We start from the raw sequence: 24,104 nt of genomic DNA, 5'->3' as shown, positions 1-24,104 counted from the left end.
AGCTTTGGTTTCACCATCCCTACTTTGGTGGACAAGAGGGTCCTGTTTAGCCAAGCCCATCTCCCCAAATGTCTCCTAGTTTTAATGAGTATCGGTATGGACCATCCTTGTACTTGGTGGCTGCTGCCCTTAAAGACCTGCTGGCTTTCCTAAGCTCTAGGATCTGGGACTCCCCTATTTCACAGTCACTGCAGCCAAGGTTTCCACAGATTATCACAGCCCTCATCATTGCTTCCTTGTGTGTGACTACCAGGTCCACGTGAGTGTCACCCTTACTGGCCCATCAGGGAGCTGTGCTTAGAAGCTGTCCCTGACAGCCTCCAGAGATCTCCCGGACTGCTTGCACCCTGATGTCTGCCCTTCCAATGAATATCGGGGAGATTAAATCCCCCCATCAGAACCAGGCCCTGTGACCCACTGACTTCCTCAGGTTGCTTAAAGGAGACTGCATCCACCTCCTCACCCTCATCAGGTGCTTTGTAACTCCCATCACAACGTCACCTTTACTCTGATGTTCACGCACAAGCTCTCACCCAAACCCCTGTCCATCCCAGGGAAGAGCTCCATACATCTGAGCTGTCCCTTCACACAAAGGACATCCCCCTGCTCATCTTCCCTAACGGTCTTGCCTGCAGAGCTTGTACTCTGCCATCACAGCCCTCCAGTCATGCTAGCGGTCCCTCCACATCTTGGTTATTCCAACCATGTTTCAGTCCTGTGACAGCTTGTGCATCTCCACCTTCTCCTCTCTGTGCCCCAGGCTGCAGGCACTTGTGTGTATTGGGGTTGCAGAGCCTCAGCTGTGGCACAGAGAACAGATTTGTCATGGTGAAACCTGTTACCAAAGGCCAAGGACACAATGTGTGCAAAGGCCCCACTTCACAGCAGAGCCATGCTGGCGTAGATAGCAGGTGGCAATGCAATGGTGAAAGGAGGTTCCCACTAAGAGAGCAAAGCCTGCAGTGCCCAAGGCCAGGGAGAAACAGAGCTGGGCTGTGCAGCTCTGGCAGGAGAGGGATTAGCTGCCTGAGCTGATTTGTAGCACCTTGGGGCCTGTGACAGAGGTGAATCAATCTCCAGGCAAGTGCCACTGAAGAAATCCCTGGCCCTGACTAGCCTCTGATTTAGCAGCCTGAGGTCATCATTAGCCCAGTTCCTGTTCATATCATCTGGGGGTGAGAGGAGGTTCAGGAGGAGGAAAGCTGGAAGGTTTTAAGGGTGCAGAGACTAGAGCAGAGACCTTGGTGTGATGTGCCTCTCCCATTTGTGAAGCACGCTTGGCTGTAGATCGGAAGGACTTGGCCTAAAGGCAGTGGTGGGATCCGGTTGTTTGGGCACTGGTAGGAAACCTGAGTTGCCCTGGGGCACTTGCCCAGCAACCACTCCAAAGGGGCATGGTTTTCCTAGAGGTGCCATGCTGTATCTGCTAGAGACATGTGGTTGTGCTGGACACCCCCAGCCATCTGACATGGCCCTGCAGGCCTATTTCTATGTCGCTGAATCAAGTGCCTGCACTGGATGACATCAACTGTTTGCAACATCAGGATCTGCATGTGTCTCAGCTTCCTGGTGAGTGGAGCTCTGGTAGCAGTGGGCATCTAGTATCTTTTCAGGTGGCCAAGGCAATTCCCCACCTGGCACCCACGTCATGCTCTAGAAGGATGTAGGTGTCACACTTGCTCCATCAGAGCAAGCAAACCCTGGCACATGCCTTCGAGCACCTCTGTCTCTTCCAATGTCACCAGGTGTTTGTGTGTGCAAAACTGACTTCCACCCTCCATCTCCAGTGATTACAATGGGATCATAGACCAAGATCTTGCATGCAGACATCCGTGCTGTGCTCACTTCTGCCTGGGCAAGGGGACTCCCACTTCCCGTGTGTTTTTTGTGGAGCTCATGGGGAAGATCTGAATCCCACTGCATCCCTTCTAAAGCAGCCTGAGGAGCCCAGACTGACTCATCTGAAGCAACACCCAAACCATGGGAGAACAAACTCTATTCTTGTCCCTGTCGAGGTGTCCTGCCTCGTTAAGAGATGGGAAGAGGGGCTTCCTGAGTGGGATGTTTCCACCTTTCATAGATAAGACACCTTTCTCTGATAAGACAAATTGCAATGCTGGAATCAGTCTCTCTGCACTCTTTAGAAAAGGACAATAGATGATTATTTTAGTCTACCTCAGTGAACATTTCCCAGGAGGAGGGAGCACAAGGGACAGAGAAATCCATGCCTTCACCTGGGCCTCTGCTCCTGAGCAGGGCCAGGCTCCGGGAATGGAGGTAGCTCATGGCAACCTGGCAGCACTGCCCAGAGATAGCTGTGTCCATGAGCAGCTCCTCTGCCAAGAGCAGCAGGGCTCCAGGCTCTGCCTGCAATTGCTGCCAGAAGATGAGACAAGGCAGAGAGAAAAGAAATGCAGTGTGGAGTGTGAGGCCAGAGGAGAGCTCCTTGTGAGAGAAATCTTCACAGTCATTGACACGGTAAGTCTCTGGCTGCAGGACAATGCTACTGGGCATCCTGCTACCTTCTCCCAGGGACGCTGAATGGGTATGAAGACTGGGTGTGCAGACAAGTCTGCCCAGGGCTGTAATTCACAGCAATGTACCTGTCCTGCAGGGTGCTGTGCGCCCAGAGTAGTGACTCTGCCACACTCAGCCTGTCCGGGGAGCTCCCCACAGCGCTGCGGGGAGAAGGTCTGGGTGGGAGAAGAGACCCCCATCAGGGTAGGTTGAGCCTTCTCTCAGGAGGATGCTGCGTGGGTCAGGGCTGCCCAGAGCTCCAGCTCACTCCCAGGACATTTCTGGAGGGGCCTTTCCAACAGGAAGGTCAGGGCAGGGATAATATGAAAAGGAAGGAGCTGTCATGAGTCTGTGCTTTCAGTTTGATTCTCTTTGGGTGGAGTGAAATGGGATTGGATCTGTCAGGTTTAGACAGGGCACGGAGGCTCCAAAACAGTGACACTGAGAGAGGATCAGTTCTGGGAGGGACTCAGCAAATGCCTTCATCCACCGCTCAGCCTAAGGACAGAGCCAGCATCACCTTTCCAGCCTCAGCAACGTTTCTCTCACCTGCTCCATAGCACCTGCAGACATGGAGGTGCCCCTGGGAAGTGTCCTTCGCACAGGAGGTTTCTGCAGGGCAGAGCTGAGCACCTAGTGGGTGGGATGGTGTCTGTGAGCACTGACAGGGGGAGAGATGTGGGGAGAGAGAAACAGCTCCCCGCAGAGACGGCTCCAGGCAGCAGAGTCATGGTCAGAGTGTGAGAGGAAACTATCAGCTCCAAGGCCTCCTCTCCTCTCCCAGCCAGCACAGCCCTCTGCTCTCAAGGCTGTGGGGTGCAGGGCAGGAGTCGTTTCCTCAGCAGCCAGATATCCAGGAGAGGAGACACTCATGAGTGCCCCTCTGTCCCTCCCTGTCCCTGCCTCCCTCCGCACAAATATCATGGTATTGTTCCATGTTTCCCACCTGTCCAAGCTGCCCTTGTCCTTCCCCTTGGACTCTCTGGGCAGGGGGCTTTTTGATGCAGTTCAGACACTGATCCTGTGGGTCCTGCCATGCAGACGTGTCCTTGACAGTGAGGTGCCCAAGTGCCCCTCTAACCTGGGGGCTCTGGGCAATGCAGTGTGGGGGTGTGGGAATGAGCCAGGTCTCTCATCAGGACACCCCATCCTTAGGACATTCTGCCATTTCCCTGGGGTGTCTGGCTGGGCTGCAAGCTGCCCTCCACAAGGACACAGCTCTCCCATTGCAGCTGCGTGTTATCTAGGTGCCCCAGGAAGAAGCCACCTAGATACTGAGGCCACGCTGGGACATGCTGCTGGGTGGCTGGATGTGGGCACCTGGAAGGAGCCTGATGTGTTGCTCGCTAGAAGGGGAGGGCTGAGACCTGCCTCACATCCCCTCAGAAAGAGTGCTGATGGGCACTTTGCAAGTGCATTCCTCTGCTCTCTGTGGCGTCACTTCTTTTTCGGATAACATGAGTGCAACTGTCCTCCACCTCCGAGGTGTGAGCACAGGGCAGCTGGGAACAAGGCAGCTGGACAGGCCAGCTCTGCTCCCTCTACACTAAAGCCAGAGTGAATCCTTTTGCCTCTCCAGAATCACAGCTGCTCACTCTGAGTGCAGCAGCAATGCTGAGGGTTTCTACCTCCAAGAATCCTCCTCAAGTGTGACAGGGTCAGCTAAAGGAAACCAAAGAAGCCTTAAAACTATTCATGAACCCACATTATGTGGAAGTGGGAGTGAAGGTGCTGAAAATGCCTTCAAGATTATGAGTGGATGAAATCTGACTGGAGCTGGGAATATAACATTTTAGTCACCCCTGTTGCCATGTCCGCAGTGCTGTAGGTCAGGACTGACTCCTCTGGAGCCCCGTGGGCAGAGGCCCCTGCTCCTCATGATGAACTCAGCCAGCACAAACCAGAGGTCAAGCCATGGAGCTCAAGGACAGTGCTGCTGAGATGGGGAGAAGTAGTGTGTGTGTTTGTGGGAGGTTATGAGAAATGTTTGCTCAGAGAAGTCTGCCCTAACTTGTCAATGTCTCTTCTTCCTCGGACAGTCCCCCCTGTGCCTTAAAAGAGCAAATGTCCAACAGCAGCTCCCTCGATGAGTTCCTCCTCCTGGCATTAGCGGACACATGGGAGCTGCAGCTCTTGCACTTCTCACTTTTCCTGGGCATCTACCTGGCTGCCCTCCTCGGCAACGGCCTCATCGTCACAGCCATAGCTTCTGACCACCACCTTCCCCCCCTCCCCGTACTTCTTCCTCCTCAACCTCTCCCTCCTCGACCTTGGCACCATCTCCGTCATTGTCCCCAAATCCATGGTTAATTCTTTGTTGGACACCAGGGCCATTTCCTACTCAGGATGTGCTGCACAGCTCTTTTTCTTTGTCTTTTTCTTTTTGGCTGAGTATTCTCTTCTCACTATCATGGCCTATGACCGCTTTAGTGCCATCTGCAGACCCCTGCACTACGAGACCATCATGGGCAGCAGAGCCTGTGCCAAAATGGCAGCAGCTGCCTGGGCCAGTGGTTTCCTCAATGCTGTGCTGCACACTGGGAACACCTTTTCACTACCACTCTGCCAAGGCAACACAGTGGACCAGTTCTTCTGTGAAGTTCCTGAGATCCTCAAGCTCTCCTGCTCAATCTCCTACCTCAGTGTGGTTTGGGTAGTTGTGATTAGTGTTTGTTTAGGCTTTGGGTGCTTTGTTTTCATTGTGCTGTCCTACGTGCAGATCTTCACTGCTGTGCTGAGGATCCCCTCTGAGCAGGGCCGGCACAAAGCCTTTTCCATGTGCCTGCCTCACCTGGCCGTGGTCTCCCTGTTTGTCAGCACTGTCATCTTTGCCACCCTGAAGCCCCCATCGCTCTCTTCCCCAGCTCTGGATCTGGTGCTGGCTGTTCTGTACGCAGTGGTGCCTCCTTCACTGAACCCCCTCATCTACAGCATGAGGAACAAGGAGCTCAAAGACGCACTGAGGAAACTGGTTCAGTAGGTACAATGTCAGCACCAATAACCATCCCATGTGCATCTGCTCCTCATTCCCAGGGTATTTGGCAACATACCTATGTGTTGCTCATGTCTGTCTTTCTCACTTACTTTTCTCTGTTACATTCTCCTAAAAGAAATAAATATTTTGCTTCGTGCCACTTGTCCTCAGGAATCTCTCATTTGAATGTGATCGAGAGACCATGTTGAAGCAGGAAGCCAGGCTTCCGCCTTCATCAGCAGAGATGGGGGAACCTCCAAACCTGCTCGTCTGAGCTCCTTGGATGCCTTCAGTGCAATGAGGAGAGTTTCCCTTTGCAGTGTGTCTTTTGGTGCTGACACCAAGGGAGCTCAGGGGCACAGAGTCAGGCTCCAACGAGTACATGTGTGGCCAGACCATGGGTCCCATGTCCATTAGGAGAGCTCAGCTCCTGTGGCCACAGTCAGGATATGATGTCACACCCCTCTCCTGTGAGGGTGGCAGCTGGCTGTCACCATGGGCTGGTCCCTTCCCTCTACAGAGCTCCAACACTCCAAGCAGAGCAAGAGTGGAAATCAGGAGAGTTTCGACAAAGTCTGTGGGGACAGACCCTCTGTTCCTCAGGACAATTCCCCCACTGCCACAGCAGGCATTTCTTCCCTGCAGCCTTTGTGTGGGGCCTGCAGCTTTCTTGGAGACATGTCCACCAACAGCAGCAGGACTTTCTCTTCTCAGGGCTTTTCTCCTCATTTCCACACTGCCCTGCCTTGCTCTGATGCATGTGTATTTCGTCAGTGCTCTTGTAACGTGCTGGTGGTAGGTTTATGCTTCCCTGTGCATTCCTGTGAGCTCAGGCAGGACCAGGCATTGGGTGCATTTAGGGCAGACCTGGCCTGCAGAGGAACATTGCTATAATAAAAGGGGATCCCCTCCATCACCTGCCTGAAGTCTGGCCTTTCTTCAGAAGCTGCAGTCAAAAATATGCCCAAAGAAATTGCACCATAAAAGGGCCTGCTGCTCTGCTTGTGACCTCCATCGGATGCAGGGGACAAGTTCAGAGTCTCCGTGTGATGTGTTAGGGACTGAGGGCTGGATGCAGGGTTCATCTGTTGGTGACCAGTGCCAGTGGAGCTGGGGAATGGTCTCTGAATCTCCTGCCTGAGGCTGTCCCACAGGTGACAGTGCTGATGAGAGACGTCCATCTGTCTGGAGGGGAATCTGAGCCACCAGGAGAGCTCAGGGGATCTCCAGGGACAGCGTGTGCCTGGTGTGGGCAGTGAGTGGAGCCTCACAAAGTGAGGGACGGTCCACGGTGGAGTGACCAGAAGGTAGAGCACTAAATGCAGATATGCATGGGGAAATGAGGGCTCTGCAGTCTCAGGAAAGGCAGTGGGGAACCAGGAGGTGCAGGGAAGGGTCACTAGAAAGTGATTGCTGCACCCTCAGGGAAGAATCACAGGCTGGAGCCTTGCCTGAGTCATGCTGTGGACATGCCTGTGCCTGGCCCTGCACCTCTCACATCCGGACCTGTCCCTCTCCCCATCCTGCTGACCTGACTCCCCGTCTCGACCTTGGACCTGCCTCTGCACAACAGTCAAGAAAGCCTTCGAAAGGGATGCTGGGACCCGAGCAGCACCCAGAGAGGGTTTTAGGTGCAAAAGATGACCATATATCCACAGCAACGCTTGCCTGACAGCCAATGTAAAGGTGTAAGGAGAGCTTCAGATTTGGACCCCTACTCAGCTAACACTGCATGCAGAGTCTTAGCTGGACGAAAAAGTGAGGGAGGCCACTTGGGTCAGATTTTACGATGCACAGTTAGGAGAGGCAGCTCCAGCTCCCTCGAGGGCTGCGCTGGAGCCTTTCAGGAGCAGGCTGAGGTGGGGCTGGCACCGGCAGGGTGGGTGGGGAGAGGGCAGCTCCCCTTTGTCACACTGGGTCTGGGTCTGGGTCTGGGTCTGGGCACAGCTTTTCCCTGGGGACCTCCCAGAGAAGCCGCTCCATGTGATCCTCCACCTCTGCCCTAGCATCAGCTCCAGCACTCAGGGTGTCGGCAGGAAGTGCACAAGGGTGGAAGGGGGACAGGCTGCCCAGGGGGAACACTGAGACCTTGTCTGTGCACGCAGGGATGGAGTGAGGAAAGGCAGAGCTCAGCTGGAGCTGGAACCAGAGACCTTGGACATGAAAGGGCTGGGGCATTAAATATCTTTTTTGCCTCAACAGTGATGGGGGTGTTATCAGACAGCTGTGCTGTGGGATGTGCTGGTGTGTGGTGCAGAAGAGAGGCCGTGCAAGGCTGGCCTTTTCTCCTGTGTCCGGATACAGAGACCTGCAGGAGGATGGAGCTGGCCATGGAGCACCCCACAGCTGTTGTGAGCAGCCAGTGCTGGAAAGGGGTGATGTGAGGGGCTGGTCTGGAATGATGGCCATGGGGCAGCTTACCCAGTGTGTCCATGCAACACAGGGAACAACCTGGGCTCTTCTCTTCTGCACCCTCCATGTCCTGGTGCCTTTCCCAGAAAACCTGCATTTGCCCTGCAAGCACATGGCCATGTGCTCCCACACTGCTGTTCACACACAGAAGCTGCCTGCTGGCATTTTTCCTCTCCTGGGTCCTTTCTAGCCCACCCCAGACCCTCCCTGGCTCTCCCCACCTCACCTGCCCTCTCCCCAGCCCACCCAGCAGAGCAGCCCAGCCTGGGGTGGCCCCACAGCAGTGCCCGCTACAGGGGGCTGCAGAGCTCTGGGCACCCACACCACAGACCCAGCCCCTCTGAAGGGCACAGCAGGTCGTGGGGGGCAGAGAGGGGTGTCAGCCTCCCCATCAGCCCCTGGGGGACTGGCGGCCAGCAATGGCACATGGAAATGGAGGCCACTCACTCCATGTCTCCACTGCTCTCATGACCAGAACATCCTTACCCCTGGCTGCCTGCAGCCCCTCTGGGCAGCCCCTCTGCCCAGCACAGCACAAGAGTCCTGGCCCCGGGGCTCCTCAGGCAGCTCCAGTGACAGAGCAGCCTGCCCTGAGCTGACACACACAGAAACAGGTTTTCATTTATGCCTCCCCACAAGCACACAGTTGCTCCTTTGCTATTCTCCAGAGGTGTCCCTGCTCTCCAGAAAGACTTTCCCAAGGTCAGTGTGTCTGTGCTGGCCTCGCTGCCCATTCCTGCACCTCTTCTGCACCTGTGTTCCCCGCAGGGCCCCAGGCTGGCGGTGCTGCTCTGCAGGGCGAGCGGGCTGTGGGGCCCCAGGGTGACTCCGCACTGGCCGTGCTGGTCAGGGCAGACCCAGCTGGTCCAGCATCACTGCACCTGACGACGCCCTCCCCAGGATCTGTGGCTGTGGAGGATGCTTGGAGCAATCACAGGGCATTTCCAGTGGCTCAGGGGTGTCACAGACCCAGCCCACTGCCTCTCCTGAGATTGCAGAGCCCTGATTTGGTGCATTCCTCCGTTTGGCCCTTTGCTATGGGTGACTCCACTTGTTTTTGTGAATCTCCACTCACTGCCCGTCCCAGGGATGTGCTGTCCCTGGAGATCCCCTGTGCTCTTCTAGTGGCTCCATACTCCCTTCCAGAAGGATGGGCATCCATCACCAACCCCCTAATAGGTGGGACAGTCCCTGGCAGAGACCTCTGACCACTCACCCTCTCCAGGGGCACTGGGCACCCACAAGTGACAGCTGAATCCAGCCCTCATTCCCTCACACATCACCCAAAACAGCTGATGCCCCTTAGCCCATGGAAATCCCAGGCACGGCAACAGGGCCTTTTTGGGGACAATTCCCTGAACTCATTCTTGGCTCCAGCTTGGGAAGAAGAGCCCAACCTTCAGGCACAGTAATAAGGAGATCCCCCTTTATTACAGTGGTGCTACTTGGGAGGCCAGCTCTGACACAGTGATCAGCAGCTTTGCAGAAGGTCCCTGGGTCAGATGGATGGGCTTTGCGCCTCTGGAGAAGTGGGATGAATTCAGACGTTTGTGTACAAATATGGCTATCACAGGGAGGACGCCCAAAGTACAAGAGTTACTGGAGATAAACTGAGATAACCTGGGAGCTGCTTGTGAGGAGAGATGGTCAGCTCATTGCTGCTGAATTAGTACCAGCTGAAACAGTTTGCTCACTGCATCCTGGAGCTCCTTGTTCCTCATGCTGTAGATGAGAGGGTTCACTGTTGGAGGCACCACTGTGTACAGAACAGCCACCGCCAGATCCAGAGCTGGGGAGGAGATGGAGGGGGGCTTCAGGTAGGCAAAGATGACAGTGCTGACAAACAGGGAGACCACGCCAGGTGAGGGAGGCACATGGAAAAGGCTTTGTGCCGGCTCTGCTGAGAGGGGATCCTCAGCACAACTATGAAGATCTGCACGTAGGACAGCACTGTCATGCTATGAAGGTTCAATAGTAATGACTGAGACAGTAACATAATTAAAAATATATTTATTTCCTCACGCAAACTCTTGGATTAGTAACACAGATTAAAATAATGCGATTACTAATTTAGAAAGGATAACCCCAAACCGTCGATTACTGCACTATTAATTGAAGCACTGCTTATCCTGACTTGAAAGCTAGCTGTTCACTCTCCTAGTGAGAGGACTCTCAACCTCGAGGAGTTACCTTAACCCAGCATCCCAGGAAAAGGGGTGTGTGTGGGGGGGAAATACGGTCCAGCCGGAGAGGATGATCAGGTCATGTTCCCATCCCTGCTCAAACTCTCACAGCTGCCAAGTCTCTCTTTATATGGCTGGGGCTCTGGGCAAACACTGCTTTTGCTGACCTCTGCGAGTTTCACAATCACAGGACTGTTTGTTTGTCTGCTTGGAAGGACCCTGCTAGCGAGGCAAGACTGCAACACTGCCCTATAGCTTCCTCCCTCCCTGGGGGTCCGTGCAGTTTTGATTCCACAGCCTTATCAGGTGGCAGACTTCTTTAATCCTGTTAACTCTTCTATTCCACAGCCTTGCACATATCAGCTGGCAAACTTCTTCAGTCCTGTTAACTCTTTACTTGCCTGTCAGATGGTATTTATAAATGATGGCCTCACTGAGGTCCTCCTCAGGTGCAGATAATCCCCTCAACTGCAGAATCCACTGCTTTGGATCCTCAAAATCTCTTGCAGCCTCCCCCGCCTGCTACCTTCCCCTGGAAGATGCATATCAAATACCTGAGCCTGGCACAGGCACACATGGTCGTGGGAGAGGAAAACTGCTGCCATTCAGCTACTCGGTGTGAACGGCAGTGTGGGAGCACACGGCTGTGTGCTTGTGGGGCAAATGCAGGTCTCCTGGGAAAGGCACCAGGACATGGAGGGTGCAGAAGAGAAGAGCCCAGGTTGTTCCCTCTGTTGCAAGGACACACTGGGAAGCTGCCCCAGGGCCATTGTCCCAGACAAGCCCCTCACATCACCCCTTTCCAGCACTGGCTGCTCACCCCAGCTGTGGGGTGGCCAATGGCCAGCTCCATCCTCCTGCAGATCTCCATATCCCGACATAAGGGAAAAGGCCAGCCTCGCACAGCCTCTCTTCTGCACCACACCGCAGCAGATTCCAGAGCATGGTGTCCGCTAAAACCCACGTTGGGCTCAGCCTGGGCTGGGCAGGAGCTGGGTGCTCAGATCCCCCAGACTCTGGGGGATCATTTAATGGTCATTTAATGATACCCCAGCCCTTTTCATGTCTGAGGTCTCTGGTGCCAGCCCCACCTCAGCCCACTCCTGAAAGGCTCCAGCACAGCCCTGGAAGGAGCTGGAGCTGCCTCAGGCCCCAGGGCAGTCTGGCAGCAGGAGGGCTGCTGGGAGCAGGGGGAGGAGCAGGGAAATTGGGGTGAAGACCCCTGCCCTCAGCTGCGCAGCCAGGGCACTGGATGGGAGATGCCTGTGTGGCCAGCCAGGCTGCAGGTTCGGGGTGGATGTCAGCTCAAGGGTAGGAGCACTGGGATTTTCATGGGTTTCAGTGCAGCCGTGACTGTGGGGAAGGCAAGAGGGCAGACCCAGGCACACTCAACTGCAAAGGCTGTGGGTGGAAAAGGCAGTGTGGTGCTGGTGAAGGCCCTTCTTCCCCTCCCCATGGGGAAGAGAGTCCCCAGGAGATGCTGGACTCTGCTTTGTCTGATGGGAGGGGAGCACAGGGCAGGGGGAAGAGGCAGACAGAGCCTCTCGGGTTGTGTGAGGGAATTTTCCAAAACTCAGGGCTGAGCCAGGGTTGAGCTTTGGATCTTCCCCCAGATGCTCCCCCATCCGGGCTCATCCTGCCCTGCCCTAGGTGCTCTTGTCCCTGTGCCAGCTGTGCCGGAGCAGAGGCTGAGGAGCAAGAATTCATGGAATCACAGAGGAGTTTTGGTGGGAAGGGACCTCCAGAGGTCTCCAGTCCAACCTCCCGCACAAAGCAAGGCTGGTTGGAGCCCTCCAGTCCTGTCCGCCCATCGCTGGACTGTCTCTGACCTCAGTTACCGTCCCCAAACCTGCTCCGCTCCTCTTCTCTGGGCACTGCAGGATGGGACCTCTCGTCAGTGGTGCACTTCCCTGCCTGCCTTCCCAGCACCCTTGGCTCCCAGCTCCGCTTCCTGCATGGAGCAGCCCTGCTTTTGCTGATCCCAACAACACCCGCTTTGTAGCAGGAACCCCACCACAAATGGTGCATAAACACTCAAGTGTTTCTGTGACACAGAAACACCTGTTGTCATAACTATGTATCATAAAATCATACTCCAGGTGGCTGTCCTTGCTTTTTTAATCCAGCTAAGACTTTCTGTGCACTTTTACCTGCATAAGGGGTCCAAATCCAATGCTCCCCCTACACCTTTAAATTGGCTGTTAGGCAAGAGCTGCTGCTATGGATATCAGGTCACCTTTTGTACCTACAGCCTTCTCTGGGATCTGCTCGGGTCCCAGCTTCCCTTGCCAAGGCTTTCTTGACTGTAGTGAGGAGACAGGTCCAAGGTAGAGACAGGGAGTCAGGTCAGCAGGACAGGGACAGGGTCAGGTCAGCACCCGAGAGGTGCAGGGTCAGGCACAGGCATGTCCACGATGTAACTCAGGCACGACCCAAGGACAAGGGCAGCAGCTCCCCAGCAAGGGGGACAAAGCCCTGCAATGACACCAGTCATTCTCTTCTCCCCTGCTCTTGTGCCCAGCACATCCCCCTCCCTGTCTGCCTGCAGCCCCTCCATGCCCACCCTGCTGCTCAGCATAGCACGAGAGCCCTGGCCCTGCAGCCCCTCTGGCAGCTCCTCCTGCCTTGGGGACAGAGCTGCCTGCCATAGGTGGTGCACAGGGAAACCTGCTTCTCCTTCTCATTTCCTATCTCTGAACGCTGCCCTGCTTTTCTCCTGGGACATCCCTGCTCCCTAGAAAGCCTTTCTGTTCCTGCAGCCCTGCCCTGTGCTCCCCACAGTGCCCTCCACTGGCAGTGCTGCTCTGCAGAGTGAGTGGCTGTGGGGTCATAAGGCCATGGGGTGACTCCTGACTCGGCCCTGCCCATGCTGGTCACAGCAGGAAGCAGATCCAGCTAGACACGGCAAAACACGACTGATACTGCTGGTGCACGTCTGTGCGCATGGGCAGTGCTCAGAGTGACCCCAGGGCATTTGCAATGGCAGGAGATGTGTTTGGGTGGGCGCTAGCTCCAGCCTGTGGTGTTTCTCTGAGGGTGCAGGAATCACTCTCCAGTGCCCCTTCCCTGCGCCTCCTGGCTCCCCACTGCCTCTCTGGGGATTGCAGAGCCCTCCTTTCCCCATGCATACCTGCATTTAGTGCTCTACCTTCTGGTCACTCCACTGTGGACCGTCCCTCACTTTGTGAGGCTCCACTCACTGCCCACCCCCACCACACACTGTCCCTGGAGATCCCCTGAGCTCTCCTGGGGCTCAGATTAACCTCCAGAAGGATGGACGTCTCTCATCAGCACTGTCACCTGTGGGACAGCCTCAGGCAGGAAATTCAGAGACCGTTCACCAGCTCCACTGGCACTGGTCACCAGCAGATGAATCCTCGATCCAGCCCTCAGTCCCTAACAGATCACATGTAGACTCTGAGCTTGTCCCCTGCATCTCATGGAGGTCACAAGCAGAGCAGCAGGCCCTTCTATGGTGCCATTGCTTTGGGCATATTTTTGACTGCAGCTTCTGAAGAAAGGCGACTTCAGGCACGTAATGGAGGGGATCCCCTTTTATTATAGCAATGTTCTTGTGCAGGCCAGGTCTGGCCTAAATGCACCCAATGCCTGGTCCTGCCTGAGCTCACAGGAATGCACAGGGAAGCACAAACCTACCACCAGCACGTTACAAGAGCACTGAGGCCATACACACGCATCAGAGCAAGGCAGGGCAGTGTGGAAATGAGGAGAAAAGCCCTGAAAAGAGAAAGTCTTGTTGCTGTTGGTGGACGTGTCTCCAAGAAAGCTGCAGGCCCCACACAAAGGCTGCAGTGAGGAAATGCCTGCTGTGGCAGTGGGGGAATGGTCCTGAGGAGCAGAGGGACTGTCCCCACAGACTTCATCCAGACTCTCCTCCTTTCCACTTTCGCTCTGCTTGGAGTGTTGGAACGCTGTGGAGGGAAGGGACCAGCCCATGGTGACAGCCAGCTGCCACCCTCACAGGAGAGGGGTGTGACATCATACCCTGACTGTGGCCACAGGAGCTGAGCTCTCCTAATGGACACGGGACCCATGGTCTGCAAACGACTGTACTCATCGGAGCCTGACTCTGTGCCCCTGAGCTCCCTTGGTGTCAGCACCAAAAGACACACTGCAAAGGGAAACTCTCCTCATTCATTGCACTGAAGGCATCCAAGAAGCTCAGGTTCCCCCATCGCTGCTGATGAAGGGGGAAACCTGGCTTCCTGCTTCAACACGGCCTCTCGATCAGATTCAAATGAGAGATTCCTGAAGACAAGAGGCACAAAGCAAAATATTTATTTCTTTTAGGAGAATGTAACAGAGAAAAGTAAGTAAGAAAGAAAGACATGAGCAACACCTAGCTATGTTGCCAAATACCCTGGGAATGAGGAGCAGATGCACATGGGAGAGTTACTGGTGCTGACATTGTACCTACTGAACCAGTTTCCTCAGTGCGTCTTTGAGCTCCTTGTTCCTCATGCTGTAGATGAGGGGGTTCAGTGAAGGAGGCACCACCGAGTACAGAACGGCCATCACCAGATCCAGAGCTGGGGAGGAGAGGGAGGGGGGCTTCAGGGCAGCAAATATTACAGTGCTGACAAACAGGGAGACCACGGCCAGGTGAGGCAGGCACATGGAAAAGGCTTTGTGCCGGCCCTGCTCAGAGGGGATCCTCAGCACAGCAGTGAAGATCTGCACGTAGGACAGCACAATGAAAACGAAACACCCAAAGCCTAAACAAATGCTAATCACAACTGCCCAAACCACACTGAGGTAGGAGTCTGAGCAGGAGAGCCTGAGGATCTGGGAAACTTCACAGAAGAACTGCTCTACAACATTGCCTTGGCAGAGTGGTATTGAAAATGTATTAGCAGTGTGCAGGAGAGCATTGAGGAAACCACTGCCCCAGGCAGCTGCTGCCATTTTGACACAAGCTCTGCTGCCCATGAGGGTCCCGTAGTGCAGGGGTTTGCAAATGGCGACAAAGCGGTCATAGGCCATGACTGTGAGAAGAGAATACTCAGCTCCAACTGAAAAGACAAACAAGAAGAGCTGGGCAGCACATCCTGAGTAGGAAATGGCCCTGGTGTTCCACAGAGAATTGGCCATGGATTTGGGGACAATGACAGAGATGGTGCCAAGGTCAAGGACGGAGAGGTTGAGGAGGAAGAAGTACATGGGGGTGTGGAGGTGGCGGTCGCAGGCTACAGCTGTGATGATGAGGCCGTTGCCCAGGAGGGCAGCCAGGTAGATGCCCAGGAAGAGTGAGAAGTGCAAGAGCTGCAGCTCCCGTGTGCTTGCAAATGCCAGCAGGAGGAACTCACTGAAGGAACTGCTACATTTGCTCCATGTAGCACAGGGGAACTGTCCAAAGAAGAAAAACCAGTGATAACTTAGAACAGTTTTCTCTGAGAAAAATTTTCTATTTTTCATAGAAATACTCCCCCACTGACTTCCCTGCAGTACAGACAAATTTCCTTTTCTTCTTCTCAGGAAGACCTTTGTTCTGCTCCTCAGTTTCAGCTCCAGCTGAGTGTGCTGGGAGGAGCAGGGGCCTGTCCTACCGGTGGTTATATGAGACTGGTTAGTTACGTCCCTTATTTTCACAGCTGATGTCAAAGACCATCCACCTTTAATGGAAAAGGTCTGTTAATATCCTCACACACACTTCTAAAGAGTTTGTGCTGCAGCAGAGAGACTTAGCATTTTTTTTACAATTATTTTGTTTGGAGATTTTTAGATTCTGCCATCACATCTGGTGAGTGTTCTTTGTAGGGACAGATATTTTTATTGCTGCAAGTATGAACATTAAAAAGACCAGAGAGGAAAATGGGATCTCTGCTGCTTAGTGCAGAGTCAGGAGTGCTGCTGGGTCCATCCATCTTGTTCCCAGCTGCCATGCGCTTGCGCTTGTGTTACCCAGTGGATGATTTCACACACAAGTTATTCTAAAAAAGACACTGGACTCTGATGAGATCATGAGAGGCTGGTTTTAAAGCACAGATCTAACTCTGCTCTCTTTCTCAACTCTGGGTGGAGATGTGATGGAGAGAACAGGACTTTCCTCCTGACATACATGATCACACCAAGGACTCTGTGAGGTGAGAGCCGATAGATAAGGAAATTCTCAACACTCCCATTCTGGCTGAAGAAATACCAGGTTCACTTCAGCTGCACATGTACAAAACCACTCAGGAGCATTTTGTGGCCTTAGCATGTCCTGAGCTTCTTGAAATGGCTCTCCAATGCTCCTCAGATCCAATGGGAGAGCTGTGCCCTTCTGGAGGGCAGCTCACAAACCCAGCAGGACACCGGAAGGAGACAGTCATGTGCCCTGAAAACAAGGTCTCCTAAAGGGAGAGTCAGCTCCTTCCCCAGCCCCTCCGACTGCATTGCTCAGCACCCTGGGGTGAGAACAGGCCTTGGGCACCTCGCCCCTATGCAGACACCTCCATGGCAGGACCTCAGGGTGGGTGTCTGAATTTGTAGCTGAACCCCCAGCTGACCGCAAGTACAAGAGCAGAAAGGAGAGGCAGGAAAACAAGGAGAAATGCTATGACCCTGCTGCCAAAGAAAGAGATAGAGAGACAGGGACACCTTCCCCAGATTCCACATCCTCGACAGCGTGTCCTCCCAGGGCGGTTGTTCTCAGCCTCTTTGCCTTGCAGGGGGAAATGGGCATGTGGCAGGAGGGGGGCAGCTGTGTTTTTCTGGAAATCTGACTGCAGAGGAGGTGAAAGATGCCCTAGAGCCCTTCACCTTCAGAGCAGAGGCAGGGCTCTGGTGGGTGGGAGAGGAGAAAAGAAAGCGTGGCTTGCTCAGAGGAAGACATCTCCAAGGAAGGAGCACAAGAGAGTTGCCTGAAGCCGGCCTGCCACAGTGTTTCTGTGGGCACTTTCCTAGCACTCCCTGAGCACCTCTCAGCTGCCTGGAGCTGTCCCCAGTGGGAGCTCATTCTTTGTCCCCACGTCTCTCCCCTGTCAGTGCTCACAGACCCCATGCCACCATCTGGGTGTTCGGCTCTGCCCTACGGAAACCTTGTGGCCAAAGGGCACTGCCCAGGGGCATCTCTGTGTTTGCAGGACCTAAGGAGCAGGTGAGACTAAGCCTGACGAGACTGATGAGAGCTGCGAAGGTGCTATTGCTGCTGCCTGTAGGTAAAAAGATGGTTGAAGGAACTTTCTGGGATCCTTGCAGACCTATTGATCCCTCCCAGTAACACTGCAGAACTCTCCTTCAGTCATCTAAACCTAAAACATACTTTTTGATTTGTGCTTTGACAAAGAAAACAAAATCAGAGCCTCAGGAGAGTGCCTTCCCTTTCAGGTAAGCCAGCCATGAGTGTCATCTTGAAACGTTCCCTCCAGACATGTTCTGAGGGTGAGCTAGAGCTGTGAGCAGCCCTGACCCATGCAGTACCCTCTCAACAGGAGAATGAACCTGTCCTGCTGGGGGTCTCTCACCCCACCCAGAGCTTCTCCCTGCAGCGCTGTAGGGAGTTCCCTGCGAAGGCTGAGTGCTGACCTTGCAGGTAGCAGAGTCACTGCCCCAGGCACACAGCACTCTGGGGCACAGGGAAACTGCTCTGAACAACAGCCCTGGGCAGGCATGTGTGCACACCATGGCTTCGCTCCCCTGCACCAGGCGTGGAAGGACGTAGCCGTGATGCACTGTCCTTGTGACAGTGTGGCAGGGAATTCCTGCTCTAAGGCGTCTCCCCATGCTCCTCATTGGAGAAGTCGGGAGAGCGAACGTTAAAAAACTTATCAGTCATGGGGTGGGATAGGTTCAGAAGACCCCTCCAGGAAGTTCAGTAGTATTGCCCTGCAGCCAGAGACTTACTGTGTAAAGGGCTGTAAAGATTTCTCCCACAAGGAGCTCTCCTCTGGCCTCCCACTCCACGCTGCCTTTCACTTCTCGCTGTCTTCTCTCATCTCATGTCAGCAGCAGCAGGCAGAGCCCGGAGCCCTGCTGCACTTTGCAGAGGAGCTGCTCCGGCCCACAGCTGTCTCTTGGCAGTGCTGTCAGGTTGCCATGAGCTCCCCCTCTCCCAGGAGCCTGGTCCCACTTAGGAGCAGGGGCCCAGCTGAAGGCATGAATTTCTCTGTCCCTTGTGCTCCCTCCTCCTGGGAAATGTTCCCTGAAGTAGACTGAAAGAACCAGCTATTGTCCTTTTCTAAAGAGTGCAGAGAGACTGATTCCAACATTGCAGTTTATTTCATCAGAAGGTGCCTATCTATGAAAAGTGGAAATGTCCCACTCTGGAAGCCACTATGTCCATCTCTTAACTAGGCAGGACACCCAGATGGGGACAAGAAGGGAGCTCATTTACCCACGGTACAGGTATTGATACAGATGAGTCAATCTGGGTATCTCATGCTGACCTAGCTCCCTGGGCTGGAGTGGGTTTCAGATCCTTCCCATGAACTCCACAAACACACAGCACGTGGGATCTGCTTGCCCAACCCAAAGTGAGCACAACACAGAGGTCTTCATGGGAGCTCCCTGTCTAAGCTCCCATTGCAATCACTGGAGATGGAGGGTGGGAGTCAGTTGCTCACACACAAACACCTGGGGACAGTTGAAGAGACAGAGGTGGTCCAAGGCATGTGCCAGTGTCTGCTTGCTCTGGCGGAGCGACTGTGAGACCCACATCCTTTTGGAGCATCAGGTGGGGGCCAGGTGGGGAATTTCCTTGGCCATCTGAAATGACACTAGATGCCTACTACAACTAGAGCTCCACTCACTAGGAAGCTGAGACATATGAAGAACTCAATGTTACAAACAGCTATAATAGTTCAATGCAGACACTTGATTTAATGACATGGAAATAGACTGGCAGGGCCATTTCAGGTGCCTGGGGTGTCCAGCACAACTGCATGTCTCTAGTAGATACAGCATGGGACCTGCAGGAAAACCAAGCCCCTTCATAGTAGTTGCTGTGCAAGTGCCCCAGGGCATCTTGTGTTTCCTACCTGTGCCCAAACAAATGATTCCCATCACTGCCTTTAGGGAAAGTCTGTACTGTCTGCATCCTAACATGCTTCATAAATGGGTGGCACATCACAGCAATGTCTCTGCTCTAGTCTCTGCACACTCAAACACTTCCAGCTCTCCTCCTCCTGTACCTCTTCTCGCTCCCCAATATGATATGAACAGGGACTAGGCTAATGATGTCCTCAGGGTAGCTGGATCACAGGCTGCCCAGGCCCAGAGACTTTTTCTGTGTCGTCTTGTCCTTCCTGGAGACTCGTTCAAGAAGTCTGTCACAGGCTCAACAGTGCTGCGGAGTCAGCTTGGGCAGCCAACCCCTCTCCTGCCATTCCTGCAAGGCCCTGCTCTCTTTCTCCCTGGCCTTGGGCACTGCAGGCTTTGCTCTCTTAGCGGGAACCACCTTTCACCATTACATTGCCACCTGCTACCCATGACAGCATGTCACCGCTTGCAATCAGGGCCTTTTCATACGTAGGTCCTTGGTTACAGTTTTTCCTGTGACAAAACTACAGTTGACACCACAGCTGAGGTGCTGATATCAAAATGTATGCAAACATATGCAGCCTGGGGTGCAGGCAGGAGCAAATGGAGATGCACAAGCTGTCACAGGAGTGCCACGTGGTTGGAATATCTGAGAGGTGGTGGGATCACTTGCATGACTGGGGTCCTTCAATGGCAGGGTGCAAGTTCTTCAGGAGAGACCACCAGGCAAGATGAGGAGGGGCATGCCCTATGTGTGAAGGGGTAGCTTGCATGTATGGAGCTCTTCCATGGCATGGACCAAGGGAGGCAGCTCTGAAGGGCAGAGGAGCTCAGGAAAGCCAGCAGGTCATTAAAGAAAGCACCCGTCAAGCACAAGAATACTCCATAACGAACAGTTTGTAAGATTAGCAGACATCTCTGGACCCCAGCTTGGCTAAACAGGGAACTCCCTCGTGAGCCCCAGGGCAATCAGGCAGCATACGGAAAGGGGAAGAAGACAGAGGCTGTAAAGGAGGAATTTAGAAATATTGTCCAGCAAAGTGGGGATGGTGTTAAGGAAGCCAAAGCTCCCCTGGAATAGAGACACTTGCAGGGGATGTGAAGGACAGGAAGAAGAGCTGCTACTGCTTCAGTGACAGTAAAAGAATAAAAAAGGAAACATGGGCTCACTGCTGAATGGGGCAGGAATCCTAGTAAAAGCAGATGTAGATAGGTCTGGGGAAGTCAAGTCCTTCCTGGCTTCAGTCTTCACCCACAAGGTCTCCTCAGCTGTTGTGCCTAGAGACAAGACTCCTGAGGACAAAAGCAACCTGCAGTACCTAAGTCTCTAGAACTCAACCCATAGAAGTCTATGGGATTGGATCGCTGGCATCCATGGACATGGAGAGAGCTGCCTGCTCTGACAGCAAGGCTGCTCTCTGCCATCTTTGAAAGGTTGTGGAGATCAGGGGAGGTCTCAAATACCAGAAGAAGGAATATGTTGTGCCCATCTTCAAAAAAGACCCCAAGGACAAACCAGGGAGCTGCAGGCCATTCAGCCTCACATTGGTGAGGAGAGTGTCATGGAGCCAGGCCTCTCACATCACCTTTCTGGGCACATCATGAAGAATGTTCTTGGTAACACTCAGCATGGATTTACTGAAGGTGAATTGTTCCTGACACACCTGATTACTTTCTGTGATAAAAGACATGTACTTGTGGAGGAGAAGAGAGTAGTGGATGTCCAGTAGACATCCAGATGGGCAGAAAGCTGGTTGGATGATCAAGCTCAGAGTTTTTTCATGAATGGGTCATGCTTGACCAGGAAGCCAGGGAAAGGTGGCGTATGCAGGGGTATACTCCACATCCTGTCCTCTTTGAAAGGCTCCTCAGCGGGACAGAACAATACATGCATCAGGACAGGCAGAGATCTGACCAGCAGAGGAGTGACCCTGAGGAGAAGGCCTGGACGTTACGAGGGGTGCCATATGAGCCAGTGATGCGTGCTCATAACAACTGAGGCCAGCTGCATACAGGACTGCATTAGGAAGAGCATGGCCACCAAGCAAGGGCAGTTCTTATCCCTCTCCACTCAGTACTGCTGGGCGACATGTCTGCAACAGTGTGTCCCAGTGTGGTACACCCAGTGCTGGAGGAATGTGGAGCAACTGGAGAGGGTCCAGAGGAGGTCTGCCAAGATGGGGTTGGGGGCCTGAAGCACATGGCCTGTATGGAGAGGCTGACGGACCTGGGCTGCTTTAGCCTGCTGAAGTGGAGGCTAAGGCCAATACAGTAGTCACCTGTGACTGCCTGTGACAGGGTGGTTTCAGAGATGATGGAGCTTTTCTTGGTAGTGGGAAGCAGCATGAGTAGGGGAAAGAGGCACAAAGTGCACCTTGAGAGGTTCAGACTGCACTTCAGGTAACAAGAATGTCACCCGTAGGGTAGTGCTGTGGTGCAACAGGACACCCAGAGGGACTCCGTGATCAGCCCCTTCCTTTTGTTTCAAGGAGCAGCCAGCAAGGACAGCGGGATTTCAATGAAGGTGGGGAGATCCTGCAGTGAGAGCAAGGTCATTTCTTTTCCTCCTCCAGCCAAAATTGTTCAGATGCAGGACTTCTTGGCAGGAACCTCCAAAACAGACCTGATCAATCATTTCCTTCACTTTTAATTTCTTTTTTTTTTCTTTCCCCCCTTTTAAGTCTTTCTCTTTTACCATCCTGATCCCTTCCCATACCATCAGCCCACCCCTGCTTACCCTGAATCCATTGGTGTCATTTTGCTTTTGTTTTTGTTTTGTTTTGTTTATGTTTTGACACAGAGGAACTTCAGTTCAGAAGGATCTTGTGAAACTCGGGTGATTCACACAACAAATACCTCATGAAGATTCAGAAGAGAAGTGTCAAGTCCTGTGCCTAGGTGGGAATAATACCATCCATGAGGAGAGGTTGATGGACCTGGGCTTCTTTATGCTGCTGAAGTGGAGGCAAAGGACAGCAGAGTAGGAGTCTGTGACTGCTTGAAGGGGGGTTCAGAGATGATGGAGCTTCTCTTGGTAGTGGGAAAGAGCATGAGAAGAGAAAAAGCCACCAAGAGCAGCTTGTGGGGTTTAGCTGTGACATTAGGAAAAGAAAATGTCACTCAAAGGGTAGTGCTGTGGTGCTAGAGGTCACCCAGAGGGAGTCTGTGTTCAGTCCCTGGCTTGGTGTTTCAAGGAAAAACAGGTGAGGACAGGAAGACATCAGGAGAGGTGGGGAGATCGCGGGGTGAGAGCAATTGGGGAAGCAGCTTGGGTGTCTACAGGCTGCAGGGAAACAGGTGCAGCCTTGGGACAGCTCTGGACAGTCTGTGGTGGAGATGACCGAGGGCAATGCCAAGGCTGAAAGCCTCCAACAGAACTGAGGTCTTTGTCCCATTTGCTATGGCTGCTGTCTCTGCCACCAAGGCCCATGAGAAGACACTGTTTCCATAAAGCACTGTGGCCTTGCTGCCTCCTCACCTCCACAGAGCCCAGGAGGTGCCATATTTGTCCTTCACTCAGCACCCCCCCACACACCCACACACGGCCCCTAGGAAGAGACCCGAGCAACATGTGAGGGAAAGCATCACCCTACCCAGGGGCTGGCTGTCAGTGCCTGGTCACTCTGCTTGATAACACACATCAAGGTTGACTTGGCATCACAGCCACCCTCACATTGCCTTTGCCTACCTGCAATCAGGGCCTCCAACTTTCTGCTCTAATCAGCCCCTGGGGAGGCTTTGTTGGTAATGGCCCTCAGTGGGACCTGTTAACGCACCAAGAAACTTGGGGATTTGCTTCTGACGTAAACTTCTTGAGAGGTTTCTTCAGTCTCCTCTCAGCATTGGAGGTTCATGGACTCAGCACCAAAGACACCTTAGAGGTGGGTGTCATTAAGATGCAAAAACCCCTAAGGAGCCATGCCTTTACCCATAATTTTCTTCAGCTCTTCAATTCTTGTGCTGTGGCTAATTGGAGAGGTTTCAGCAGTCTGTTTACAAGAGGAAGATTCCAATGAGCATCAAAAAAAAAAAAAAAAAAAGGATTTCTGCTTTTAAAGGTTTTCTTATCATTCAGCTTACAAACTAGAGTGATATCCACCTTCTCCAACTCATATTGATCCAGAGTGTCTCCTAATGAAGTCGGGACAGGTAGGAAAAGCACCATCCTCGAGGTCAGACATCCATGGAAAACATTCCTCCCCACCTCCCCAGCCCTGCCACTTCTCTCATCAGCCACTGGGGACTTCGATCACTCTTGTTCAAATCGAACCTTTTGCCACTCAAGGCTGCAGCTGAATGTTACAGCTCATGTGCACCAATTCCCACCTGCTTTCCTTAGAGAACTAGCTGCAAACAGGCACAGAAGGATTTGTCTTAATTGCCATCAAACACAAATAAACTTGATCCAGTGTCCTAAGAAATAAAATACACTCCTCAACTGTATGTCGAGTCCAAGGTGCCTCCAGTGAGATCCACGGTCTACAAGGAATAACCTTCCTCGAAATGTTCTTCACAAATAGATAGGAAAGGCTGGATAGACACACAGTGGAGGAGCTGGTTGAAGAGACAATTAGACTACTGAAAGACAAGGCAAGCTTCAGACTCCCTGAAGCTCAAAGCAGCAACTAGAGAGTTGAGAAATATCTAAATTGTAAAGGGTAAGGGGGAGAGGAGGACTGGAAAACTATGGAAAGTGCATATATCCAGATTGTCTGGTGTAAAAATTCAGTTTAGAAACGATCAATTTAATCGAGACATGTGGAACCATGTGAAAGATTAGTGAGGTTAAATCCACAGCATAAGAGACAGAGCACTGCTAACGCAAGTTAAGGGGCAGATCAACATTTCTTCTCCTGGGATTCAGGCCCTTCCACTGACATTTTATTAGGATTATTCAGTCATTTCAGCTGATGAAAGTGTGCTCATATATTTCTTTTTTTAACGTTGAAAACAGTCCTTCGCCTTTCCAGGCAGAGCTCACGTGTCCAACCACAAGCACCCAGTGGCACTTGGAGAGGCCCTGGTGTCTCTGAGGCACC

General features: G+C 53.2%; 1 protein-coding gene across 1 annotated transcript in view; it reads right to left on the bottom strand.

The window, feature by feature from the left end:
* Nucleotides 1-14,520: 14,520 nt before the first annotated feature.
* The window catches only part of LOC136996015 (olfactory receptor 14A16-like), a 41,375-nt gene continuing 31,791 nt past the window's right edge, over nucleotides 14,521-24,104 (bottom strand). The window contains exon 2 of the mRNA XM_067317010.1: nucleotides 14,521-15,453. Coding sequence (XP_067173111.1) covers nucleotides 14,521-15,453 — 933 coding nt within the window. The remainder of the gene's footprint in view (nucleotides 15,454-24,104) is intronic.

The sequence above is a fragment of the Apteryx mantelli genome, unplaced genomic scaffold, assembly GCF_036417845.1.
Source record: "Apteryx mantelli isolate bAptMan1 unplaced genomic scaffold, bAptMan1.hap1 HAP1_SCAFFOLD_20, whole genome shotgun sequence".
Classification (NCBI taxonomy): Eukaryota; Metazoa; Chordata; class Aves; order Apterygiformes; family Apterygidae; genus Apteryx; species Apteryx mantelli.
The sequence above is the reverse complement of the archived record's forward strand: the minus strand, read 5'-3'. Positions and strand labels throughout refer to the sequence as shown.